The 25508-nt window shown below is 44.2% G+C and overlaps 2 protein-coding genes and 1 long non-coding RNA gene across 3 annotated transcripts; 1 reads left to right on the forward strand and 2 right to left on the reverse strand.

Annotated features, from left to right (window-relative positions):
- Positions 1-439: 439 nt before the first annotated feature.
- On the reverse strand, positions 440-7860 carry LOC311325706 (WW domain binding protein VOPP1-like). Its single transcript, XM_084458446.1, has 5 exons — positions 7462-7860; positions 6169-6227; positions 3697-3774; positions 1773-1909; positions 440-922 (listed from the first exon to the last, which is right to left on the reverse strand). The coding sequence occupies exons 1-5, from the start codon at positions 7504-7506 to the stop codon at positions 738-740; spliced, it is 504 nt and encodes a 167-aa protein (XP_084314572.1). The 5' UTR covers positions 7507-7860; the 3' UTR covers positions 440-737.
- Positions 7861-9337: 1477 nt separating this feature from the next.
- LOC311325131 (uncharacterized protein) lies at positions 9338-11401 on the reverse strand. Its single transcript, XM_084457791.1, has 6 exons — positions 11190-11401; positions 10971-11039; positions 10577-10806; positions 9949-10108; positions 9732-9826; positions 9338-9590 (listed from the first exon to the last, which is right to left on the reverse strand). The coding sequence occupies exons 1-6, from the start codon at positions 11347-11349 to the stop codon at positions 9540-9542; spliced, it is 765 nt and encodes a 254-aa protein (XP_084313917.1). The 5' UTR covers positions 11350-11401; the 3' UTR covers positions 9338-9539.
- A 12743-nt stretch (positions 11402-24144) lies between these two features.
- On the forward strand, positions 24145-25193 carry LOC311325199. Its single transcript, XR_014631006.1, has 3 exons — positions 24145-24266; positions 24530-24625; positions 24971-25193. It is a non-coding gene; the product is annotated as an uncharacterized lncRNA (long non-coding RNA).
- Positions 25194-25508: the final 315 nt, after the last annotated feature.

The raw sequence follows: 25508 nt of genomic DNA on the forward strand, positions 1-25508 counted from the left end.
CTACTGGAGCTGTTTACTTGTGCAGAACAGGTCCCTAGAAATCCGGCTTTTAGCTTGGAGCTGGGTCTGGGAGGACTAGACTGCCTAATAGTTGTGTAAGCTAACCCTCTACATTCACATATACGCAGAGAGGCGGGTTCGCTACAACTACCATGCTGACCCATTGTACACCAAATGATTCCAATTTCCCCTGTGATTAAGTTAGTGTATATGTAGCTCAATATCAAAACATTTTTGGGTGAAGAAAGTATGACTACCTTTCAAAGCTGCATTGGTTGATTTGATCGGGCAGATCTGGAACCATCAGTTGAACAACGAGGGTTTATACTGACACCTAGTGGCTGACATATGTACGACACATTGCAACTTTGCTGAAAAAGTTTATTATCATACACATGCTGGTGGTGAGACAACTCTGTTCTAGGTTAGTAGTGGACAAAGTGGGGGGAAAAAATGACAACCACCTCAAAACTACACCTGAATTCATTATCAAATTGCATAGATAACAAACTAGCGTTGTTCTTCTAAAGTTATCAACGTCCCTTATTGTGACTCGCCTGGGTAATGTATAATGGCCCTGTTTCAATTCTTTCAGCAGGCTGCCTTCCCTCTTACCTAACCGGGAATAACCACTGATCTAGTCACGTGAGATCAGTAATTAGTCCAATAGACGAGAGACGTGACGGGAAGGATGCAGCAGTAGAGTATTGAGACACGGCCGTTAGTGTACTATCTCCTCATTTCTTCTGTGTTTCATGCAGCACCTGTTCGTAGGGAGGGGGCGGCAGGCTGCAGTAGGCGGGCAGGGGAGGGAGGCCGGGGTAGGCCGGCACCGCGGGGGAGGGGTGGAGCTGCGGAGGGTAGGCCGGGCTGACTCCGCCCCCCGGGTCCCCGTAGTTCTGCAGGCCGTTCAGCTGCAGGTCTGGAGGAGAGGGGGATGAAAGATCAGAGAGAGAGATAGGAAAAGAGCATCTAGTATCGATATATCACATACTGTAGTTTCATAACTCAGTTTCATAACACTGACAGCATTCCACACAGTTATAAACATGCCATTCATAAAGGGAAATTATTCTATAACATATCTGCGCTCTGATTGGTTGAGAAGGTGTGAACGTGGCGCTCCGTTAGCCTATCCGCTTTGCGGTCGTGGTTTCCGATCTAAGCGCGTCTGGATCCCGCTGTCCAAAAACGGGCCTACCCATAAACCTACTGGCACCATGCGATGCACCTTTAGGCCTTTTCCACCAAGAGGGAACCGGTTCGGTGCCGGTTCACGAGCCTAATTTTGAATGGTTCCGAGCATTTCGACCAAAAAGACATGAGTTCAGGAACCTGAAAGCTGGTTCCGAACCGGCACCACAAAATAGTAGGTTTTTCAGTGCGAACCGTAACGACATCATGGGCGTGGGCTGACGTACAACGGTTCAGCTCAAAACTGGTCGAAACGCGGGCCCGTTCTCTGGACGGAACCAAGGTTCCAGGAATTTTGAAACGAACCGGTTCACGAACCAGAGTTCCTTTGGTGGAAAAGGGCTACTTGAGGTTTCTTCAAGAACGTCTTCAGGAAAAGCTTGGTTTGGTGTGTCCATGTTTTATTCTAACTCGTAGCAACTGGCCAGACTAGGTTTGGATACCAGTGGGCTCTAAGACTGGAAAACAAGCACTGAACAGTGAATATAAACCATGCTCTTCCCCGAGGAGAGCCTGGGGCCGCCAGGTTAGAATGTGGTGGCTCACCTGGACCTCTGATTGGTTTCACGGTGACTCACCTGAGGTTGTGATTGGCTGTCTGGTGTAGTGGACATTGAAGGAGTCGGGCTCGTCGGGGAGGGGGGTTGCGTACATGCGCCTGCGGAGGAAGAACCCGGCCCCACAGCAGAAGACCACGCCTAGCATCAACAGCAGCCTAGAGACAGGAAGGCACACACACACACACACACAGCATCAATCAATCAATCAATCAATCAAAGCTTTATTTGTATAGCGCATTTCATACCCAGAGGCAACACAATGCACTTTACAGAGAACAAGGGAGGTGGGCCTACGACCCACCCCTACATATTCCAGAGGGAAGCAAAAAAACAGTATCACCCAGGGGCCAGATAAGTGAGCTGTAAAAATTCTTCCCTGACCCCTCTCAACAAGGCGATCGAGCAAGCTCCAGGAGTATGTTTGTCTACCGGCTAAGAACATTTATAAAGCAATAAATTACATTAAATTACATTTCAGAGTAAGAGAGGCTAAAAAAGAATCATAGGAGAGACATTAACAACTTACAGTAATTGCATCCACACAAACTCTCTCTGTCTCACTCTTTTGTCTCTCTCCTTTCAAACGGAAGATTAATGACAAAGAGCCGTTTCTAAAGAGAGACTAGGATCATGTCTTGGTTCATGTGAAACATGGCGTCTACAACTAACTGTGCAATAGTGGGGCAGGCAGTGTTGCTATTCTCACCACCACCATAAAACATTTACACACGTTCCCGTCCGTCATAGGGACTAAGTAGACAGGGGTAGACCAGAGGTCTATGTATGCACACTCCCAGATAGCAAGCGGATCTGGGCCATATACAGGCCAGATCTGGCTTAGTTCCGGCCCATATATGGCCCAGAATTATTACACATCCGCTTGCTATCTGGGCTCTCCGCAGTACCCCTGTATGGGGGTCCGAGCCCTGCCCTCCTGCAATGGGTACTTACCAGACCACTGGCTTCACGTCTGTGTGGGTTTCTGGTAGATATTTTAGGCAGGTGTGGGAAAGATTCGTCTACCCCCTAACAGTCTGCTTTCCATTTTTGAGAGGGAATACAGCATAGGGGCCCCATCTGGTTCACAACTGCTCTTCTCTCAAGGGGATGTGTGTTAGTGTGGCTGCTAGAAATAGATTTCAGCATCTAGTATACTTTAGCTACAAGGGTGTGTCATATACAAACCAGGGCGACCGATAACAATAATAATGTATGCATCACCTAACATTTCACATAACCAAAGTACTCATAGGGGATTACAAGATAATTGTACTTTTTATAATCCTCAATAAATTATTTATTTAGAACTGAAAGGCAATTGCTAGAGGCAGATTCATGCAATATGCAGGGTATAATCAAATCATATCACATCACATATTAATTGGCAACATGGTTGGAGAGAGATTCTATAAAGATGGCCGATCTTACATAAAACCCCCGATCAGTGCTTCTTTTCTACTGAACCAAACGAACTTCATGTAAAAGATATTTTGGTGACAAATGACAAGCTTTGCCTGTTCGGCCAACCCCCCCACGTTCATGCAGACGTGACTTCCTCTTTTCTTCAGTTTGTCAAAAAGAACTGAGGAGTGATTCTCAACTCATACCACTGTTGGGTGCTTAGATCACAATTTAATACACTTATTCCTTTATTCTGGTCAGATTTCAAGAGAGATGGGCAGTGACAGAGAGAGAGGAAATAGCAGTGAAAGAGGAAGGGGAAAGAGAGAAGTCAGAGGGGGAGAGAAAGATGGAGGGAGACGGAGGGAGGGAAGAGAGGTGGAGGGAGACGGAGGGAGGGAAGAGAGATGGAGGGAGACGGAGGGAGGGAAGAGAGACGGAGGGAGGGAAGAGAGGTGGAGGGAGACGGAGGGAGGGAAGAGAGGTGGAGGGAGAGCAGGTTCCCGGCGCGGTTTGGGGGTCGCTACTATTCAGTACTCACCAGAAGTACCACAGTCTCTGGATAGAGAGAGCTCGCACACAACACCTTGTCCCACAGCAGTCCTCGTAAGACCGACATCTACGACACACACACATACACACACACACACACACACACATACACACACACAAAAAGCATTTAATAGATAGAATAGAATGCACTAACACATGCTCATGCACAAATCTACACACAGGCACACACACACACACAGAATTAGATTAGATAGATAAAAATGCACTAACATACTCATGCACAAATTTATACACACACACACAAACACACACACACACACCACCATCACATGGGAGTTCTCACGGGTCCACCAATTTCCAGAGAGTATGAGAGACACAGCGAGGCCTGATGGGGTGGATGTCTAGCAGATGACTAATGTTCCGGAATCTAAAGATGAATAGACAACATTATCCACACTATCTATAGCACCCTTGCTAATCTAATTAATGTACTGCTCTTTGACATTGCTTCAAACCAGCCTTTCGTGATGTGAATTTTGAGAATCATCAAACCAAAATGCATGCAAACGCATACATGAGTCTATTCAAGTTGAAGCGTTGACCCTTTTGCTAACACACTTCAGTTCCTGTTCATTCATTCCTGAGAGTGTGTGTGTTTGGAGCAGGACTTGGACAAGCAAGCGCCCCCCCACCCCCCCCCCCCCCGCAGGTCAGCTGACAGCACCTGTATACACCACCGCTCATGATGTATTGCTGCTATTGTGGTCATGTGGTCAAGAACAACAGCTCTGGACACACACACACACACACACACAAACACAAACACACACAAATGTTGTGATGCTAATGTGTGGGAGGAATGTACGTAGAACAGAGTTTCCCCACACTAGAAATGTGAACTTTTGAGGGAATGAAAGAACAGTTTCTGACTGGTTGCTGTGTATTTGAGGTATGTCTATTTGACTGCCTATCCTGTCGACATGAGCAGTATGAGGAGAAGTGCTGATGGTGTGTGTGTGTGTGTGTGTGTGTGTGTGTGTGTGTGTGTGAGAGAGAGAGAGAGAGAGAGAGATGTAGCAGCATCCATTTTAGGATAGCTACTCATGTAGCTATGCTGTTGATTTTACTAACGCTTGAACATTTAAGAGGATCATCTACTACAACCAGTAACTAAATCCTCCGACTGACTAGACAGTTATGCACTTTCACAACAAAATCTAATGTGTGTGCGTGTGTGTGTGTGTGTGTGTGTGTGTGTGTGTGTGTGTAAGATAACTAATAATTCGATATCAGATCCTCTTCTCACCCCGCGGTGAACGCCGCATGCACCAACCTCGCCTCCCCACCATCTCTGCCACCCCCCCCCCCCCCCCCCTTACCCCACTTTTCTCCCATCTCCCCCAATGGGGTCCTCAACCTTGTTACATCTAGCCACCCCACCACATGCTCCCTATGACCCTGTCCTCTCCACTCTCCTTCACCCTCCAGGAAAAAGGTGTCGCTGGCTCTGCACGTTCCCTGATTGCATCCTACTGTACCTGAGGGTCGATGTCGGAACCACATAGTCTGACTATGGGAGTTCCACAAGGGTCTGTTCTGGGTCCCCTCCTTTTTTCCCTCTACACTACATCTCTGGATTCTGTCATTCGCTCGCATGGCTTCTTCTATCACTGCTATACTGATGACACGCAACTGGTCATATCCCCCTTCTGACACACAAGTGCAGGCACGCATATCTGGGTGCTTGGCTGTCATCTGGTAGATGGAGACACACCACCTCAAGCTTAACCTGGACAAGACTGAGCTGCTGTTCCTCCCGGGAAAGGGCTGCCCGCACCGGGACCTGGCCATCACCATTGAAGGCACAGGCCATGGTGAAACCTCCCCCCCCCCCCCCCCCCCCCCCAACCACTATGCTCTGCTACCTCGGGGCGACTGGTTGCCCCGTCACTCCGAGGCCCCTGCGGTCGATCGACATGGTCCCGGCTCTTCTCTGTCCTGGCCCCGCAGTGGTGGAATGAACTGCCCACTGATGTCAGGACAGCAGAGTCGCTGCCAATCTTTCGCCGCAGGCTCAAAACTCATCTCTTCAAGAAATACTACCAGGAGTCTCCCACTTAAGTACTTTTAGATTGCTATTCTTGCTCTTTGCCTTCAGCACTAGACTATGCTCTTAGTCACTTGTTTTAGAAAGGAGATGCGCTTGTGAGTTCTGGCAAGTAGTAGTACATTGGCTTTTCCTACGTTAAATGCAATTCCTTTATATTGCTTTAGATAAAAATGTCAGCTAAATGACTGTAATGTAATGTAATGACACTACAAAGCTGTCGATTCAGCTCACTATCAAAGAGAAGATCACTTCTATGATAGTATGTTGTTGTGTCTATATGCTAAGTCTGTTTCTGCAAGTGAAGAGAGAGCAACGTTGAAATGCGGTATAATACTGCAGTATTCGGCCACCCACATTCTGTTGCTTTTGCTCATGTGTTGTTGGACTCACATGAAATAGATGGGATAGCCTCCTTCAAAGTACCAGCAGTACTTCTTGTTAGCAGAACACTGGTGGAGGAGAGAGAGACAAACTGATCAGAGAGACAGTCCGAGACACAACATTGCAATCCTCTATAGGGCACGTGCACGCACGCACTCATACACTCGTGCACGCACACACACACACACACATACACACACACACACTCATCTGCAATAGTACATAGGATATAGAACAGATAGCACTGACCAATAACAGCCCATTTACAGTGAGAATTGGCCAATAGCAGAGCCAGGACCTGACCCTGACCTGCCTCTGATGATCAGCCAAGGGACTAACCGGGCACACAGACAACAAGACCACAAAGAGCCGTCTGTCTCTGCAAAGCTCTCTGACAACAATCAACAATGGTCTGTAGATGAGGAAGCTGTGTATGTGCGTGCATGTGTGTGTGTGGAGTGGGTGAGTGGATGTGAGAGTGTGTGTGTGAGTGTGTGCGTGTGTGTGTAGTGAGTGAATGTGAGTAGGTGGGTCTACTGTAATTATTTTTATAAAATTTTTTTGAGAGTTGGACAGAATTGTAATTTAGCTAATTATGAATTATATAACTCGATTTTCATTTTCTTCAAAACAACACCCATAATAGGTTTAATTCTCTTCTAAGTTCAATTGCTCAATTTTGTTTCAGGTAGTATGAGCTCAAAACTTACAAAGACGCATGCTTTGCAGGCTGCCGTTCACGTTGCTGTACACTAAACCTGCCAGAGTTGAATACGTGGGTGCATGACTAGCCTACCCATCCTATCCTACACGCATACGGGGTATTTCACCCTAGCCTTGTATATCCTATCCTACACACATACGGGGTATTTCACCCTAGCCTTGTATATCCTATCCTACACACATACGGGGTATTTCACCCTAGCCCTGTATATCCTATCCTACACACATACGGGGTATTTCACCCTAGACCTGTATATCCTATCATACACACATACGGGGTATTTCACCCTAGCCCTGCATATCCTATCATACACACATACAGGGTATTTCACTCTAACTGTACCTCTCATTTCTGTAGGCTACATTGTAACTATGTGATGCATATCATCCCCATTCTCATTTTCTTTAATAATATAGCCTACTCTTGACAGAGTAGACTGAGCTCAAAATTAAGCAATTCATAGCTTCAATTTAACTTTCATATGCCATGGGGGGATGAGAGCCCACAAGATAGAATTTATTTCAAAATCAGCTAATTGCGTCATAATTCGCTAGAAAACTTCTCCATAGCGCACTCACCTCATCGACTAACCATAGTAGAATGATTCCAGACAAGAACTCCATCGTTTACGAAAATGTCAAATCCACTCAGGAAGTCTTCATCAAAAGCTTTTTTATGCCATCCTATCTGTCAAATAGAAATACTTCGCGATCGTCTGCACTCATCTTGCCCCGTCCGTCACTTCAGCGCCCCGCCGTGTTTACGGGTGATCAACGGGACTCTGGAGAAGCTGCGCAGCTTGGCCTCGGGCTCGGACGCTCTCTCTGTTTCACTTATTCTTTTTATCTACAATAAGAGAATGCAATGATCATTTATTCTAAGCTAGGCCATTAGTTATCCTACTAATAGCAACACGAGCTTTTCGAATAGTCTAGCCGCATCGAAATGATACCGACTTCCGTTTGAGTCGCGCTTATGTTGGCTGTTTTTCCACTGCAGAGCTCAGTCAGCTAGGCTGAATCACATAGAGATACAGATATCACGCTAGTCGAGTTTTAAAGCTACACTCACCCATGATATCGAGAAAGTAGGCAGCCTATTCTAGAAAAATAGATTATGTAGACTATGACTTTTTACTTGGGGATATGTCTACTCCTTCTATAAAAGACTGTATCATGTTTTTGACAACACAAAGCGGCTGCATGGGCATGTCCACTATGCAGCGGTGAAATTAGGGCAACATTTTATATTAAGGTACTTGTTATATATAGGCCTAAGCGTTAGTAAATAGGTCCTTATTATAATATGGTTATTATCATTAATAGGCATGTTAATAAGACATTTTAAAAGTGCTATAATATATATGACTTTTATAATGTATCATTCTTTTATTGCTAGATTTTAAGACAAACAGTTCAGCGTTAAAAAAAAAAAAAGCCTTACTACAGTAATTCATTTAACATAGCCTACTATAGGGGTTAATTATGCACTTATTGATATTCATAAGAAACTTAAGTTTATAAACTGCTTAAGAACGTTAATAAAATCCGTATGTTTATTATGCATACTAGCCACAAGTTACTAGGCTATGCATTTGTTGAAAGGGAACATCGGAGACGGGCGGGGCTGTGCTGCTGCTGCTGACAGAAGGGTCAGGTCCTGGAGACCCGCCCCATTTGCCGAAAGTCCCCCAAGAGGCTCACCTATCAATAGTGGATCCCAGATGAGCCGTTTGTCTAATCCCCAGTCGTGCTGCAGCTCTGATATCTTCATCTACACCCTCATCGCCTGCTTTGCTATTACTGGCTAGTATTGACCGTGCTTCCCGGCCTCTCCAGGTGTGAGTAAGCTGTGTGGAGCAGGTTTTGATGGCACCGTCCACGCTGATTCTGGCCTGGTCCAACTGCAGGGGGTCCGGTTTAGTAGCCTATGTGGTAGCATCCACTACCAAACTCACTAGCCTTTGCTGAATCCTTTTAAATACATGTACTATTTTCTCTGTGTAAGTAGGGCGGCAGAGCGATACTTCACGTTACATAGGAATGTAAACACCGCTAGGTAGGTAAAAGCGGAGCCTACTTCCAGACTCATACGTCTATAGTGGATTTGCTGCATCCTTTCGGACAAATACATTTGTCATTTCACCATGTAAGATCCTTAATTTGTGCAATTGCCAGGGGAGCTGGCCCTGAGATCAGGTTCAAAGTTACATTTATAGGTAGGCAATATGTGCTGTAACAAGCATAGTTATGGTACAGGAGGAAGACTACGATGAGGACACCATTAACAGTTAAGAACATGTTTATTGGGTTTATCAAACAATTAAAGACATATGGTGTGTAAAGTGTGTAGTGCAAAATATGGTGTTAAGTGTGTAGATACACTTGTGTCACATGACTCATGGCCAGACCCATCTCCACACTGGGATTTAACACTGCACCAGCAAATGTCTGTCTGAAACCCATTGTCCTTCCGGAATAGGGAACGAAAAATTAAAAAATATATATAAAAAAACAACATCCTGGGAGGAAGGCAGTGACAACAGGCCGTTAATATCTACTGTTCAAGAGCCTGGTTGCCTGTTAGAAAGAGCAGCGACAGTCTGTGATTTGGCTCGGCTGGGGAAGCAGCAAGCACGAGGGGTCCAGCTACGTGTTCAGGATTTGAACATGGTTCCCAGATCATGGGCGGGGGTTCCTGCGGATAACTAAAGACATCACGAAACGGCTGTAAAAACACAACTCGCGTACATTCACTTCGATTACTTTCCGACGGTACAAAATACTTCTAAAAAGAGACGTTGTGCCATTGGATAGGAGAAATAAAAAAAAAAACTGCATTCACATACCTTTTTGCACCGAGCGGGGGCGTGTTTCAGGGTCTCCTGTAGCTGCATAGCCACCTCTGTCATGGTGGCTTCTGGCCTGCAGGCCATAACGGCACCTTCATTAAATTATCAAGAAAGAGAATGGTTTCAATGTATTTGTCACGAAACAAAAGAAAAAAAACTGTGCATCATACTTTTTTTACTGTATTATTTTGCAAGGGGGGGGGGAATTTCTTACGTAATATGACACTGAAGACTATCATATTTTTCAAAGGTTTATTTCCCTTCTTCCCATGCACACTGTAACTGCCCCAGACAGCGTGTGTAGCAATGGCTGACGTCACCCTTCGGACAACTTCTGGCATGTCTTTCCCACCAATCATGCTAAGATACTGCGTCTGCGAAACACAAAAAAGATCTGGTGTGACGGACTTCCATTTTGCTCTGCGTTGTGTTTTCCGTCACTCGTTCCTCTGACCCACGTCAAGGTATTGTCCAGGGCGGGACGCGAACCTGCAAGCTTGTGCTTGCAAGTCAGATGTGTCAACGACTATGCTAAGAGAAGTATCCTCCTCAGCAGGGTCCTTAGCACATCCTTTCTACTAGAGGAGCGAGTTTCACTATTCGACGACTACTCAACTTTAGCCTCCTCGTTACACTAGGTCATTTACTTAACTGATGTCTTGCCTTGAGTAGGGATGCACAACACATCGTTTCCCTGCAAATACCAACTAGTACTGGTGGAACCTTTACTACCCCAGTGTAATTGTAGGAGAAAGACTTGAGTATGAATATTTATTTTTATTTTTTAATATATATTTAAAATAAAATTACAAATAAAAACCTTCTGCACTGCAGTGACTCACCACCTTCCTCCGGTGTTCGCCATCCTTCAGCTGGGCTTCCAAGACCTGCAGCTCATTGTCTGATTTCGCAGGGTCAAGCGCATCCAGCAGCGATTCCCGTGCAGACCCCTGGGCTTCATTAGACTCCTGGAGTCTCCTGATCATCAGCGTGTGCTCCTTTAAGGTCTGCATGATATCTCTTTGGGTGTTGGTGATGGTGGCAAGCTGCTGTAATACCATCCTCTGAAATTCTGTATATAAAACAGAGTTGTGGCAGTAAGTAGGCTACTTGCATCTTTGCACTTTTCACAAAAAACAAATTTCCTCTTGAAACTTACAAGACCAGCTAGGTAGCACCTCAAATTATATCCCTGCCTGCAACATCAAGTAGTTAGTAAAAAATGAAACAACATACCATCTTTAGAATCAGCAGGGCTCGCTGGATTTGGTCGAGCTGGAGTGCCAAGTTGGGGGCTCCGGACCCCTGGGGGAAAAAAAACAGCATCATGTTGTTTTTTCTTCACTGGCATCATTAGCTCTAGACGTACATATCAGTTGATCATTTTGTAAATGTTCGTAGCTTCAACGCTGAATTAAAAAGGCCAACAGACCAGTGTAACATCGTATTGCCTACCTCTGAAACAGTGGCCATGTTGCTCCAAGGTCTTCAACAAAGCATCAGAGGCTTTACGCTTGATCAAGAACTCACTTGACCAGGCCTGCAATTCCTCACACAGAGAAGAATCTTCACCAGAGTCTGAATCCTCTCGGCGATGGGCATTTTCCTCAATCATACTCAGACTTTTCTTCGCCGACCTCCAGCCCCTTATATACGCACTCTTCCTCTTTCTCCTTTCTTCAAATTCACTCATCCTATATAAAAAGAGGTGTTCAGTTAGACAGTATGCCTAGGGCTGGCTATGCATTGTGATTACTTCCACTGCTTTTAGCCTATATGATTTTAGCATAGACACAGTAGACCATGCAGTGGACCTACATCATGTTAGAAGCCTAGGCCAAACACTTTTAATAGCATTTAAATTGAAACATAATGTGTTGTTACAGCAACAGTTATGACAGCAACGTTGCAGTACGGTCTCCATGGGGATAGGTTATTGTGCGACCATAAAGGTAGTGTTGTCACAACGTTTTACCAAACTACGACCAATGTACCACGTCGGCGTTACGTAGCCTACCGTGCTCGTAGGGAATCCAGATCAACAACTAAAATTTGACAACATGAGTTGAATTTCTGGTACCGCCATTTGGGCTGGGCTATCTTCTTTACTGGAACGTGAAATTATCATTCATAGTAGCTAAATCTGAACGATTATTTTTCAACAAGATGTAGCTAGTAGGCAGGCAGTTAGTGTCTCTAGGGAATCTCTAGGGTTATTAGCTCATGAGATGAAAAATGGCGGCCATTCGAATCTTGTAGTGTTTCAGTAATGGTTACATCGACCTCACAACCAACTAAGGGCTTCACAATTCACAAAACCCGTCTGCAATTATGCATTTTAATCATTACAACAAAGTTGGGTCATGCGTCAAAAAAATCACTCACTCCAAACAAAGCCAAGACTGACTAAAATGCATTTCCCACTGTGTTGTGTGTAAAAGTGACCAATGCTCCCCTGTGTACAGAAATAATGCAGCCTGGTACTACGACTTACACATGTAAAGTGGCATCTTACCTCGTGCTTTTCGAAGAGCTCCAGTCAACTAATGGTCTCGGTAAACAGGATAAATTTATAGCGATACGATGCTACCGGGGTTGTAATGTAGCCTACCGCCCAAGATGCACCTCTCCACCCTATTGGTCGGTTCGTTGGTACGTGCGCAACTCATGGACACAACTTCCGCTTTCCTCCAACAATCCCCGCCCCCAGGCTCTGTGCACCAGCTCCACTACTTCCGGAAAGTCACTTGGCATCTTTATTTCCTGTCCTATATGATTGGATTAAGTGATTAATTAGGTATGCGCTGGGTCTGCCGCACACCTGATTAATCACTTCATCCAATCATATAGAACAGGAAATAAAGATGCCAAGTTACTTTCAGGAGGTAGTGGAGCTGGTGCACAGATCCTATAGCGAGAAGGGTCCAGCCATGGGGTCCAGCTCATGTCTATGGTCCAGCTTAGTCTGGGGTCTTTCTCGTTCGGTGTTGTTTCGCCGGTCTAGAGCGGAAGCGCGATGAAGCATCGCATAATCATCCGGTCTGGACCGGAAGACGAACAGTTGTTGTAATGTTTTTACTGTAGGCTGCACATGGTGAAGTTTCGAGTAGATAACATTCGCGATGGCATCACCAGGCATAACACCAACGAAAATTGTTAAAGAAGATGCGAGGAGAACTACCGAGGAGAGACTGGTGACGCGAGGCTAGGTCCAGCTGCAGGCTGCAGTTTCAGGGCTGCTGAAATAGGGCTGCAGAAATAGGGCCCGCAGTGGATATTATTGGTAGTGGTAAAGTGCAATACAAATTCAATGTATTATTATTATTACTATTATTATTATTATTATTATTATTGGAAGGCTACGCCCCCTTGATGTTGATTGGTCCTCAGTTTTTTGTTAATAACTTTGGTTATAAAGGTCACAGAGCTACGATGACTGGTCCTTGCCCGCGGATGACTGGTCCGTGGCCGGCCAGACCGGCACATGACTGGTCTATGCCAACGTTGGGTTGTACTGGCACAGCCTGCCACAGCCTAGTACAGCATAGTACACCCTAGTACAGCCTAGTGCAGCCTGTTACAACCTATTACAGCCCGGTACAAACTAGTACAGCATGGTACAGCCTACTGTAGTACAGCCTCACAGCCTAGTACAGCCTGGTACAGACTAGTAAAACCTAGTACAGGCTAGTACAGCCTGTCACAGCCGAGTACAACCTAGTACAGCATGGTACAGCTTAGTACAGCCTTTCACAGCCTAGTACAGCCTGGCACAGTCTAGTAAAACCTAGTACACTCTAGTACAGCCTGTCACAGCCGAGTACAACCTAGTACAGCCTGGTACAGCCTAGTACAGGTTGACCGGAACAATGGCAATAGACACCACATGGACCACAGAGACTACAGAGGAACAGCTCTCCCTGGCTACGCTGAATGGTACTACACCCAGAGGGGAGCACAGAGGGACAACCATGGAACTCCCACACCAGCCAACTATGACCCCTGCAAAGCATCCCACCCAGTGGACTACTATGAGGCTAGCCCTCATAAGGCCTGGTCGTACCATTACCCTCAAGGCCTCCCCAGAGCTGCACAGAACATGTGGCACAATGTCTCTGGACCCTATGGTCAGCAACCACCCAATGTCACTGTGCGCCACACTGAACAGGGGCTACAAGCTGATTCGAGACTGAGGAACGAGGCCCACTCTCCTAGCCACAGGTACTCAAGGTCACAGCCATTGAAGTGGAAATGTAGCCTCAGGATTTGAATGGAGATTGGACAGAGCCAGTGACCTCAAATCTCCCAGCAAGGTAAGACCTGTTCATATGGCCACTGTACTGTTCAAAACTATTTCCCTAAAGCTCTTTACAAGCTTTATATGAGTCTTCATAGAACATACAATAATAAATAATTCCATATAAAATACTTTTAAACATTTGTCATTTCAAAGAGAGTGTGTACTCAACATACAGTACTTATATGATACTAAATACTGTTTTTTATCCTTCATTAACACTTTCTTCTTTCTGTATTATTGTGTGTCTCTATAACAGCTGATAGTTGTGTTGGTAGCCTCCCAGGCCCCCAGCTCTCTACAGAAGTCTGTGGCTCCGCCTCTCAACACGGAGCAGCAGATCCTCACTGTTCAGCCGACCACCGCCTCCTCCCCAGCCAAGGTGGTCTCCAGCCAGACCACAGCACAGGTGAACAACCCTCCGAGGCCCACCAGCTTTCACACAGTTAGTCTGTTGTTCAGGCCTTGCAAGTGTATTGTCTTAGACAATACATGATCTAATGGGTAATGGGTAAGCTTTGTACTGTCATTTTAAATGCATGTCATTCTCTCCTTCCTGCCAGAACATGAAACCAGTACAGTCGGTGGCAGTGGGAGCACCCCAGTATAAGACCATCATCCCCCTGGTCACGCAGCCCAACGTGCAGCAGATCCAGGTTCCAGGCAGCAGGTTCCACGACGTCAGACTGGTAACCTCCACCATGGGCAGCAACACTGGGCATGCAGGCAGCCTCAGGACCAGCTCCTCCTCCATCCAGCCAGGTCAGACATGAATAGCCTTTATTTGTCTCTTCATGTCATTTTTGATGACGTCATCAATCATGACTGATTCATGGCCTTATTTAAATAATTGGTGACAAGGCCCCCCACGACCTTGGTCAGTTTGACCTCTTTGAATAATTTGTGACCGCCTCCCACTGCCAACATGACAGGGGCCACGTTGTGATCTGAAACCTCCCTCACCGTTCCTGGTCAGTTTGACCTCATTTAGGAAGGTGTGTGTGTGTGTGTGTGTGTGTGTGTGTGTGTGTGTGTGTGTGTGTGTGTGTGTGTGTGTGTGTGTGAGCAGAACCAGATTGCAAATTATCAAGCACTTGGTCATTGATCTGTAAATTTACCAAGGGTTGTCTCTCTCAAAGCTTGGAAGCTCTTTTGTTTATAGTTTGCTTGCATCAAAACAGTTGAGATCAAAAGTAGTGCAGTTCTATATGGTTTGTTGTGGTAGTTGATTTGGCACTTGATGTGGCAGAGTTCAGAGGATAAAACTGGTTTTAAGACTTTAGGAGTCCAAATTGATGCAAATCTTAGTTTCAAAACCCACATCAAAAAAGTCAGCAATAAGGTAAAGTTCAGTTTCTTTCAAATTTCAGGTTTACACGAAACTTCCTCTCAACTGAGGCAGCAAAGCTTTACCTTCACTCAATGGTTCTCTCTCACATTACCTATTGTCTGATAAGTTGGTCTAATACACATTCTACCATTTTAAAACCCCTGGAGTCATTATATAAATAACTTAGTGACTCAATATGATCAACCGTATTGATCAGAAGGTCTGGGAAGGAATTAATTCTTTACTGGGTAAAATATCTAATCTTTTATTTAAAAAATAAATAAAAATAAATAAAAAAATAAATAAAGTGAGATCTTGGTCAATTGAATAGGCTAGTTGAGAAAGTTGTGTAAACTATCCAAACTAGCCATCAACACATCATAAATAGATGTACTACCCTACATACGAAACGAAGCAATTCCGACGCATTTACACATTCGACACAATTGTCGGAAAAGTGTTGCTCTATTGATGCAGTCGATACAGCAGTTCCACAATGACATCTGCTGGTCAATTCATGGTATGGCGGCTGTATCAAAAGTCAAAGGATATTCTGCAAATGCAATTCTAAATATACAACTTCAGATTTTTATTTGACACGTTCTCACGTCAGGTCTGCGAGTGCAAATATCAAGATACAAGTGCACATATTTATTCTAAGTTCTTAAATCGAATCTACAACTTTTGAGTTGAGAAGAGTTTTGTCCTAAATAGGTCAGGGTACAAATATAGACTGTTGACAACTCGAGTCAGAAGAGAGGAGTCACACGCCTAGAGCACAGCTGCAAGAAGGGCGGTGGGGAGTTCTTACGCCTGTAAAGATTCCCCTTTGCAAATATCATCTTTTTTTTAAATCAATTTGAACAAAACAAGAAATAAGCTCTTTATTGTTTTTGAGTAAACAAACGTTCCCGTCACAACCTACTCACCAGCCTTTCAGTAGGCTACGTCTTCAATTCGGTAAGTTAATTTCGGTATGTTATTTTCTAGCCTAAACATTGACCGCCCACTATGTTTTGGGTCTGTTGGTCTTCTGGCCAATCGATTTCCGTTTAAAAAAACAGAATATGTTTTTGACGTCATACAACTTCATAAGAATAACGCAGAGACCCTTAGGAAGCGAGTGGCCTAGCGTAGCCTTATACGGTTAGGGGTTGGTTATTGTTACGGGCCTAAGTATAGCCTAGCCTGTGCCCAATTTTTTTTATCTGTTCCATACTTTTAGCGTGAGTCTGTCTCTTACTGTAACTGCACTACCAATTTAGATGTGTTGTTTCTGTAGGTGAAGGCCAACACTGACCACAGGAATGTGGCGCTGTTTCCAGCAGCTGATGGGCGGTTTAGTAGGCATAAGTTGACACCCGGTTGCCATTATGAAGTTCATGGGGACTATGACACATTGCTTAATAGCCTAGTCATTGATATTATGCATTGTGTTTATAGCAAGCAACAAGGTGTACAATACTGGTTTTATTTGCATAATGTATTGATTGATGTCTACTCTAGATTAATAGCATAGTACATGGATTTCCACCCTTTATCAGACACTACCAAACTAGAACATACAGCCCGAGAATCTATGCAATGTGTAAGGTCTTATACAGGGGGCAGTCTTAAGTAGGAATGCCTTGTGTATTTCACATTCAGTTTTGGGCTATTCTTAAAAGAGTAGTAAAGGGAAAAATCATGTTTAGCCCTGTTTTAAGGTTACTTATGATCATATACAATGGTTCAGATCAAAAAGTTTACAAAACTAGCACTTTTGAGAAAGTCTGATAATTGCTCTACCACCATTTTGGTCATACAATGGATGTGGGTAGGCACTGTGAAAAATCATTCAAAAAACATGTTAAACTCTCACCGAGGTGTTAGTTGGCGTTCTGACATATAATTCGCCATAAAGTAAGATTCTAGTTAATCTGGAAAGGCTTTTTTCAATATTTAGCATAGAACTATTTAGTCGCAGCACATACGTGTGTAAACCTCCGCTTGAACAATAACAATAAGTAGTTCCGCTTCCTGAATCCCCTCTGCGGATTGATCTACACATCTACAAAGGTCGCGTCAATACAAGTCAATGGATTTCATAAAATGATCAATAAAACCCTACAGGATTCATACTTTGCGGCGAATTTGATGTCAGAACACCAACGGACACCAATTATCCCCTCGGTGAGCTTCTTGTCTTTGAAATCGAGAGTTTAACATGTTTTTGAATTATTTTTCACGGTGCCCACCCACATCCATTGTATGACCTAAACGGTGGTAGAGCAATTACCAACTTTCTCAAAAGTGCTTGTTTTGTCAACTTTTTGATCTGATCTGAACCATTTGATCATAAGTTTGATCATAAGTAACCTTAAAACGGGGCTAAACATGATTTTTCCCTTTACTACTCCTTTAACACATACAAACCTGTAGTCCCACTTGTGTCTAGAATCATATTGCCTTGAGAATCTGTCAAGGTCAGGGGCTCATCATCTCCTAGGGCTTCCATTACTTTGGCCACCATTCCAGGAACTGTTGCATCTGCTTCTTTGAAGCGGATCAGTCTGACTGTGAATAGGTTTCCCATCACGCAGGTCATCAGCAATATGTACAGATCTAGAGTAGACGTATCAATACATTATGCAAATAAAACAACCAGTACTCTGCACCTTGTTGCTTGCTATAAACACAATGCATAATATTAATGTGAATGACTAGGCTATTAATTCATGTTTCATAATGAATGAAAGTTCACCACAGACAATTAAAAGTCACCTTTGATAAATCTTGCATGAACAACCACTGGGAGCAGCAGAGGATTCAGCTCTTGAAAATACAAATGAAAAATCAAAACACATTTAAATTAACTGGTAGTGCAGTTACAGTAAGAGACAGACTCAGGGTAAAAGTACAGCAACAGTAAAAAATTGGGCACAGGCTAAGGTATTCCTACAGGCCCGTAACAATAACCAACCCTAATTGTATTAGGCTACGTTAGCTAGCTAGGCCACTCGCTTCCAAAGTGTCTCTGCTTTATTCATATGAAGTCGTATGACATCGTATGATGTCAGTACCTAAAATGTGGCTCTGGCCTATGCTAGGATTGGCTTTGTGTTGACCTAAAGTCCGAACGCAGACTAGCCTACCACTGGTATAGCTTATGTTTTATCAAAATCTTTGCAACATTATTACTTGGACAGGTATAGACAACTAACCTGGAATATCCCAGGTCATGTCACTTTCTTTCAGGCTGAGACACCTGGTCTCCCTAAAGAGAACAAGGCTCCATGCCGTCCATCTTTCTCAGTTCAGTCCTATAATGCACTCAGAATTATACATAAAAAGCTATTGGTAATATATAAAAATGAGAGTGATTTTGATGTTTGGTATTTCATACCCGAGGCAAGTGGAGAAAACGAAAAATTACTCGATTCTCATTTTCCGACTTAGCATTTTTAAATGAAAATCAAATAATCTTTCACTTTTTGTTTAGTATTTTCCTTGTTTGAAACGGAAATCGGTTAACATGAAAATGAGTGATTTCTATGTTTTTGCTCCAGCACGCTGTGCGCATGCGTGCTGGAGCAAGTGAGGAAGCTATTTTGTTTCTAAAGACGTTTGTAAAGATCATATTACAGAGGCATGTGAAAAACCACAACAGGCCTACACTCTATGTAAGCACAACTAGCGATTCATAAAGACAGATTGATGAAAACAACCGTTTCATGGCAGAAAATAGATTTTTTAGAAGCTGCATTCTCAGTGACCCGTCCGCCGCCATTACATGGATATACTGGCTCGCACTGGATTTTAAATGTATTCTACAGGCCTCCGAATTACACCAAAGTTATCTCGGTGAGTGAAACGTCTTATAATATGCCGTAAATAAGGTCCAGGTTGTCAAAAACGAGCATTGTCCTTTAACAAAATGAATCCCATTCAATCGTATTTTGCCAGGCAAAGTGGAACCAAGGAGAGAGAGGAATTCGGCGAGGCCCGGGGGGAGTCGAGTCAACTGTCACTCAAAAATCTATTGATTGGATTAGATTCAGATTCAACATTGCACCGTAGCCTACCAGTAATTTACTGGATCCACATCAAAACGCAATGAAATGCCTGCATCGTAAAAAGTGTTTTCCTGAAATGTGTGTCATAACGATCCAATGACATGTTCCTTTGCATCTACATTAAACTAATCTTTTCCACAGATTTTACAATTTTTGAATGATTATTTGCGAAGATATTGGGCTTTCTTCCCATGTTTTTTCACGGCACCAGCAGCTATGTTTCATATCCCTGCCTAAGTTCGCAAAGCATTGTGTGAATTTTCATATACCCCTCGGTTTCGTCAGCATCTGAAAACCCACGCTACCCTACACGTGAACGCGCAAAATATAGGGGTAGGGCCAAGGGCTAGGGCTAAGGGGGGGTTTTGGGATTGGGCCATAGTCTTCATTAGAACCAATGAACATGATGCAGTGTGTGGGAATATTATGATATAGTCTTCATTAGGACCAATGCACATGATGAAATGTGTGGGAATAGTATAGTCTTCATTAGGACCAATGCACTTGATGAAGTGTGTGGGAATCCTAGGCTATTGTCTTCAATAGGACCAATGCACATGATGAAGTGTATGGGAATAGAATAGTCTTCATTAGGACCAATGCACCTGATGAAGTGTGTGGGAATAGTATAGTAGGAGAGGATGAGAGCTCATGGTGAGCAGGTTATTGTTGTTGGCAGTAGGCCTAATGTGTGTGTTGCTTATAAAAATCTGTTACTTCCAATTTTCCGTTGCGCTCCTAAATTTCTTTATGTGCTCCTACATTTTTTCATTTAGGAGCACATGTGCTCCTATTGAAAAATCTTAGCTTAGAGCCATGGTAGAGGTTGAATGGTGTAGCTAATCAAGGTAGTATGAGAGCAGGACACTACTATGCCGTTGGTGAAAGTAGATAAATAATAATAATAAAATACTCAACTAGAAAACTGCAGTACAGGACTGTCACTGTCACTTGCAATCTACAAAGTAGCGTGAGGCAATGATGCTCATTTGAACAATAAGAGAGGAGACCGTCGATTATGCAATTCGCCTGCAATTTTTGATGCACAGTTATTTTATGTCATCTGAACAGATCATTTGATCAGCCAAATAGGAACAACCGATTTAACTATTTACAATGAATATCGGCTTTATCCCTACAACCTACTGAACAAATAGTGGAATACTCACATTATTCAGACCCATCCTATATTGCATATCACATAGCATATTGCATATGCACTCCTGGGATTTTCACCAGCAAATAAGAAATGAAACAGGTCTACTTTGTTTTACTTCTCTCTCCTCTGTCGCTCTACCTCACTTGAGCTCAGCCAGAGGAACACCTTTTACATATCTTTCTCTCTCCTGTCTTCAATCTGAGGTTGTGATGTTGTGTTCCCCTCTCTAGCTACATACAATCACTCTATACAGCATTTGAACTTCAACTAGACAAAATGTGAGAATCCTTTTGAATGTTCTGTCTCTCTTTCACTCTCTCAGGAGTGTTGTCAGAGTTGCCCCAGTTCTAATGCTCCGAGTGCCTACTCTCCTACACCTCCCAGATGTACCTCCACAAGCACATCAAGAGGAGCCATGACAACCTATACGTCTCTCTGCTGAGGAACAGAGATTAGACCTGAGACTCTCTCCTCGTCCTCCTCTTGATCACCACCTCCAACACTCCTCTCACTCCAGCTTCCACCCGGAGAAAGAGTGGCGCGGACAAGCCAAGATCGTACCACTGTAACGAGTGTGGGAAGAACTTCAGTCAGTTAGGAAACCTAAAAACACACCAGTGTGTTCATACAGGAGAGATGCCATACCAGTGTGGGAAGAACTTCAGTCAGTCAGGACCATTAAAGGAACACCAGCGTGTTCATACAGGAGAGAAACCATACCACTGTGACCAGTGTGGAAAGAATTTCAGTGAGTCAGGAAACTTAAAAATACACCAGCGTTTTCATACAGGAGAGAAGCCGTACCACTGTGACCAGTGTGGGAAGAATTTCAGTGAGTCAGGACACTTAAAGACACACCAGCGTGTTCATACAGGAGAGAAACCATACCACTGTGACCAGTGTGGGAAGAATTTCAGTGAGTCAGGAAACTTAAAAATACACCAGCGTTTTCATACAGGAGAGAAGCCGTACCACTGTGACCAGTGTGGGAAGAATTTCAGTGAGTCAGGAAACTTAAAGACACACCAGCGTGTTCATACAGGAGAGAAACCATACCACTGTGACCAGTGTGGGAAGAACTTCAGTCAGTCAGGAGAGTTGAAGACACACCTGCGTGTTCATACAGGAGAGAATCCGTACCACTGTGACCAGTGTGGGAAAAACTTCAGTCAGTCAGGAGAGTTGAAGACACACCAGCGTGTTCATACAGGAGAGAAGCCGTACCACTGTGACCAGTGTGGGAAGAACTTCACTATGTCAGGACACTTAAAGACACACCAGCGTGTTCATACAGGAGAGAAGCCATACCACTGTGACCAGTGTGGGAAGAACTTCACTACGTCAGGAAACTTAAAGACACACCAGCGTGTTCATACAGGAGAGAAACCATACCACTGTGACCAGTGTGGGAAGAACTTCACTAGGTCAGGAGAATTGAAGACACACCAGCGTGTTCATACAGGAGAGAAGCCGTACCACTGTGACCAGTGTGGGAAGAACTTCACTAGGTCAGGAGAGTTAAAGACACACCAGCATGTTCATACGGGAGAGAAGCCATACCACTGTGACCAGTGTGGGAAAAACTTCAGTCAGTCAGGAGACTTGAAGACACACCAGCGTGTTCATACAGTAGAGAAGCCGTACCACTGTGACCAGTGTGGGAAGAACTTCACTACGTCAGGACACTTAAAGACACACCAGCGTGTTCATACAGGAGAGAAGCCATACCACTGTGACCAGTGTGGGAAGAACTTCACTACGTCAGGAGAGTTAAAGATACACCAGCGTGTTCATACAGGAGAGAAGCCATACCACTGTGACCAGTGTGGGAAGAATTTCAGTAAGTCAGGACACTTAAAGACACACCAGCGTTTTCATACAGGAGAGAAACCATACCACTGTGACCAGTGTGGGAAGAATTTCAGTGAGTCAGGAAACTTAAAAATACACCAGCGTTTTCATACAGGAGAGAAGCCGTACCACTGTGACCAGTGTGGGAAGAACTTCACTACGTCAGGACACTTAAAGACACACCAGCGTGTTCATACAGGAGAGAAGCCATACCACTGTGACCAGTGTGGGAAGAACTTCAGTCAGTCAGGAGAGTTGAAGACACACCAGCGTTTTCATACAGGAGAGAAACCATACCACTGTGACCAGTGTGGGAAGAACTTCAGTCAGTCAGGAGAGTTGAAGACACACCAGCGTGTTCATACAGGAGAGAATCCGTACCACTGTGACCAGTGTGGGAAAAACTTCAGTCAGTCAGGAGACTTGAAGACACACCAGCGTGTTCATACAGGAGAGAAGCCGTACCACTGTGACCAGTGTGGGAAAAACTTCAGTCAGTCAGGAGACTTGAAGACACACCAGCGTGTTCATACAGGAGAGAAGCCGTACCACTGTGACCAGTGTGGGAAGAACTTCACTACGTCAGGACACTTAAAGACACACCAGCGTGTTCATACAGGAGAGAAGCCATACCACTGTGACCAGTGTGGGAAGAACTTCACTACGTCAGGAGAGTTAAAGATACACCAGCGTGTTCATACAGGAGAGAAGCCATACCACTGTGACCAGTGTGGGAAGAATTTCAGTAAGTCAGGAAACTTAAAGACACACCAGCGTTTTCATACAGGAGAGAAACCATACCACTGTGACCAGTGTGGGAAGAACTTCAGTCAGTCAGGAGAGTTGAAGACACACCAGCGTGTTCATACAGGAGAGAATCCGTACCACTGTGACCAGTGTGGGAAAAACTTCAGTCAGTCAGGAGACTTGAAGACACACCAGCGTGTTCATACAGGAGAGAAGCCGTACCACTGTGACCAGTGTGGGAAGAACTTCACTACGTCAGGACACTTAAAGACACACCAGCGTGTTCATACAGGAGAGAAGCCATACCACTGTGACCAGTGTGGGAAGAACTTCACTACGTCGGGACCCTTAAAGACACACCAGTGTGTTCATACAGGAGAGAAGCCGTACCACTGTGACCAGTGTGGGAAGAACTTCACTACGTCAGGACACTTAAAGACACACCAGCGTTTTCATACAGGAGAGAAACCATACCACTGTGACCAGTGTGGGAAGAATTTCAGTGAGTCAGGAAACTTAAAAATACACCAGCGTTTTCATACAGGAGAGAAGCCTTACCACTGTGACCAGTGTGGGAAGAATTTCAGTGAGTCAGGAAACTTAAAAATACACCAGCGTGTTCATACAGGAGAGAAGCCGTACCACTGTGACCAGTGTGGGAAGAACTTCACTACGTCAGGACACTTAAAGACACACCAGCGTTTTCATACAGGAGAGAAACCATACCACTGTGACCAGTGTGGGAAGAATTTCAGTGAGTCAGGAAACTTAAAAATACACCAGCGTTTTCATACAGGAGAGAAGCCTTACCACTGTGACCAGTGTCGGAAGAATTTCAGTGAGTCAGGAAACTTAAAGACACACCAGCGTGTTCATACAGGAGAGAAACCATACAACTGTGACCAGTGTGGGAAAAACTTCAGTCAGTCAGGAGAGTTGAAGACACACCAGCGTGTTCATACAGGAGAGAAGCCGTACCACTGTGACCAGTGTGGGAAGAACTTCATTATGTCAGGACAGTTAAAGAGACATCATTGTGCTCATACAGTTAATCCAAGAGCTTCACAGAGTTCACGGAAGCCTGCCCATCTTAGTAAGCAATATTGTGTGGTTTGTGTGCATGTGCGCGCGTGTTGCCCCCTGTTGGGTGAATTGATATCAAATTGACATGAAATTGACTTTAATATTATGAAGATCTTCATCGTTTATATTCTCAAGATCTTTATTTTCCTGAAGGGCAACTAAACATATTGTACAACTACACATACAGAACAGTACATGAAGAGTTTCCACACAAACATGCCCCCTCCCCCCACATTCAACTTTTTCTCATTCCCTTTTTCTCTCTCCTCTAAGGTTCACCACCACCTATTGAAGAAGGGATAGATGAAGGAGGAGAAGGACCTGTCGTTGAAGTTGGAATGGACCTAGTTTCTTGAAGACATTTCCCAGGTCTCTCTCTCTCTCACACACACACACACACACACTAAATACTTTTCAGATTGTTGTACATGTTTGTTTTTAAACTTTTTTCAAATAAACATTTTATGAAATGAGAGAGATACTGTAGAGAGTGTGTTCATTTGTGTGTATGGGGGTATGGGGGGTTGTTGCGGAATTTGGCTCATAAGAAGCCATAAGAAACCAAAACCTAACAATCCTTTTTCAAAATGGCATTTTGGAAAAAAATGATACACACATGCACCAGTCGAATTCTTCTTCTTTTTCTATTTGTACTTTTATGCAAACCACTGCTGTCATCAGGACTTAATATACGTTTTTTATGTTCTCACACAGGCTTCTGTTAAAGATTGTTCCAACACATCATCTCCAGCAAGGAGCATGTCTATTGTCTCTGTTCAGTGTTTGCTCATGTTATGTTTGTAACAAGTCTTTTGATTAGTTTTTAGCACTTTTCAGCACCATTTCAGTAACTAGTAGTTCTTATTTCATCCTGGCATACTTTCCAATCCAGATAAGGGTTTTTGTGTGGCGGATTTGTGGATTGTTTGGGATATCTGCTCTGTGGACTGTGGCCCCCTTCCCCTGCTTCTGGGGAGCTGCTCCACGGGTTGAGCCCACTCAGAACCTCAGCTCTTGCTGCAGCAGGGCTCGTCTTCAGCCCAGGACTGCAGCAGCCTATCCACACTTTGAAGAAACTTCCAGTGGCTGTGGATTATTGCATCTGTTATGCTGTTGTGTATACTGTTTTTTGCTTCCCTCTGGAATATGTAGGGGTGGGATGTCTGCCCACCTCCCTTGTTCTCTGTAAAGCGCATTGTGTTGCCTCTGGGTATGAAATGCGCTATATAAATAAAGCTTTGATTGATTGATT

This window comes from Borostomias antarcticus (genome assembly GCF_949987555.1).
Source record: "Borostomias antarcticus genome assembly, chromosome: 24".
NCBI lineage: Eukaryota > Metazoa > Chordata > Actinopteri > Stomiiformes > Stomiidae > Borostomias > Borostomias antarcticus.

Bases quoted from the DNA above. Each gene is read 5' to 3' on its own strand.
- LOC311325706 (XM_084458446.1), bottom strand. From the start codon at position 7,506: ATGGAGTTCTTGTCTGGAATCATTCTACTATGGTTAGTCGATGAG. The intron at 3,775-6,168 runs GTGAGTCCAACA...TGTGTGTCGTAG, and splicing joins GGCTATCCCATCTATTTCAT to ATGTCGGTCTTACGAGGACT. The intron at 1,910-3,696 runs GTGAGTACTGAA...TCCTGTCTCTAG, and splicing joins CAGAGACTGTGGTACTTCTG to GCTGCTGTTGATGCTAGGCG.
- LOC311325131 (XM_084457791.1), bottom strand. From the start codon at position 11,349: ATGATTGAGGAAAATGCCCATCGCCGAGAGGATTCAGACTCTGGTGAA. The intron at 11,040-11,189 runs GTAGGCAATACG...TTTTTCCCCCAG, and splicing joins ACATGGCCACTGTTTCAGAG to GGGTCCGGAGCCCCCAACTT. The intron at 9,827-9,948 runs GTAAGAAATTCC...AATTTAATGAAG, and splicing joins AGTCTTCAGTGTCATATTAC to GTGCCGTTATGGCCTGCAGG.